We start from the raw sequence: 1,468 nt of genomic DNA, 5'->3' as shown, positions 1-1,468 counted from the left end.
CCTTGAGGCCCTGGAGCGGCTCTAAGGTGTCCCCTTGAGGATCCTTCTCTTCTCCAGGCTGACCCAGCCCAGCTCTCTCAGCCTGTCAAATCCAAAGCTCCTTCTCCAGCCAGAGGGAGAGGCCATCTCCTTTCTGGTTTAGTCTGTGCAGATGTAAATCTGGGGTTTACTCACTTTGAGTGTGGCCGATGGGGCTGTGAGGTTGGGGCTGGTGCCTGGGCTGGTGCCAGGCTGTGACCGAAGGGCTCACAGGCAAAGCCTGCAGGAGGGGTGGGCAGTGAGGGCTGCACCACGTTCTCCCTCCTCCCGTGCGGGTGGGATGGTGATGGCATCGGGTGCTCCTCTCTGGCAGATTTCCAGCCTCAGGCCCCCATCGTCCCCGCCAAGCTGTCGGTGCCGCGCAGCACGCGCTCGCTGGACCGGCTCCAGCCCTGCCAGAAGCATCCCTTGTCCGTGGACTTCGAGGAGATCGGCTGGTCAGGCTGGATCATCTCCCCTCGAGGGTACAACGCTTACCACTGCAAAGGCTCCTGCCCCTTCCCGCTGGGCGAGAACATGCGGCCGACCAACCACGCCACCGTGCAGTCCATCATCAACGCCCTCAAGCTGAGCGAGGGGGTCAGCAGCCCCTGCTGTGTGCCCGACAAGCTCTACTCCATCAACCTCCTCTACTTTGATGACGATGAGAACGTGGTCCTCAAGCAGTACGACGGCGGGCTGCGCCTGCCACTGAGGCAGGAGGAGCAGGGAGGTGGAAGCACCACCAAGGCAGAGGCTGCTCCTGCTCCTCCCCAGAGCATCTCTGGGGGTCTCTGTCCTGCAACACCCTCTAAAGGAGATTGGGGTGAGCAAAGCAAGGGGGTGCCCGGCTCTGCCCCGGCTGCTGTCACCCACGGGGAAGGCTCAGGACCGAGCTTGGATTAAATCAACCTGAAGGAGTCCGAGCAACTCGGCAGTGCTGGGGCAAGAGTTGCGTCTCGGAGGGCAGATTTTGCCTTGGCACAGGCTGCCCGCAGGCTGTACCATATGTATATAGCAAGAGCACTAATATATGAGAGAAACCGCCTGTACATGTCCTGTAAATGTCTGTACATTTCTGCATTGCTGAGACTTGTAAAATGAATCCAGAGGAACTATTAAAAGTGCTGTTTTCCAAGGAGGAGAGCTTGTGGGATCTGCCTGGATGGGGCTGGAAGAGGGCGAGCAGACACCTCGTGGGCATGGGGAGGAAGCAGATGGAGATACAACGATGGGAGGGGAGGGAGCTGACCCCCATTCTCTGGAAACTGAATGGTCTCAGGATGCATCACCCACTCTGCAATGGGGGGCAGGAGTGGGGGGGTCCCCCAAGGAGGTGATGTGGGCACATGGAGGGGGGCAGTGACAGGGGTTTGGGCTGAGGCGGGTGTAAAGGTGTCTGGAGGTGATGCTGCTGGCAGGGGAAGATCGTCAGAGGGGGCTGTACCCA

At 59.8% G+C, this 1,468-nt stretch overlaps 1 protein-coding gene across 1 annotated transcript in view; it reads left to right on the top strand.

The window, feature by feature from the left end:
* The window catches only part of LOC104413221 (bone morphogenetic protein 2-A-like), a gene marked incomplete at its 5' end in the record, with an annotated part of 11,218 nt that extends 10,294 nt beyond the window's left edge, over positions 1–924 (top strand). Inside the window, 1 exon segment of the mRNA XM_010024150.1 lies at positions 326–924. Coding sequence (XP_010022452.1) covers positions 326–924 — 599 coding nt within the window.
* Positions 925–1,468: the final 544 nt, after the last annotated feature.

The sequence above is a fragment of the Nestor notabilis genome, unplaced genomic scaffold (genome assembly GCF_000696875.1).
Source record: "Nestor notabilis isolate BGI_N333 unplaced genomic scaffold, ASM69687v1 scaffold17561, whole genome shotgun sequence".
Taxonomy (NCBI): domain Eukaryota; kingdom Metazoa; phylum Chordata; class Aves; order Psittaciformes; family Psittacidae; genus Nestor; species Nestor notabilis.
Note: the sequence above shows the minus strand (reverse complement) of the source record. Positions and strands in the feature narration are given on the sequence as shown.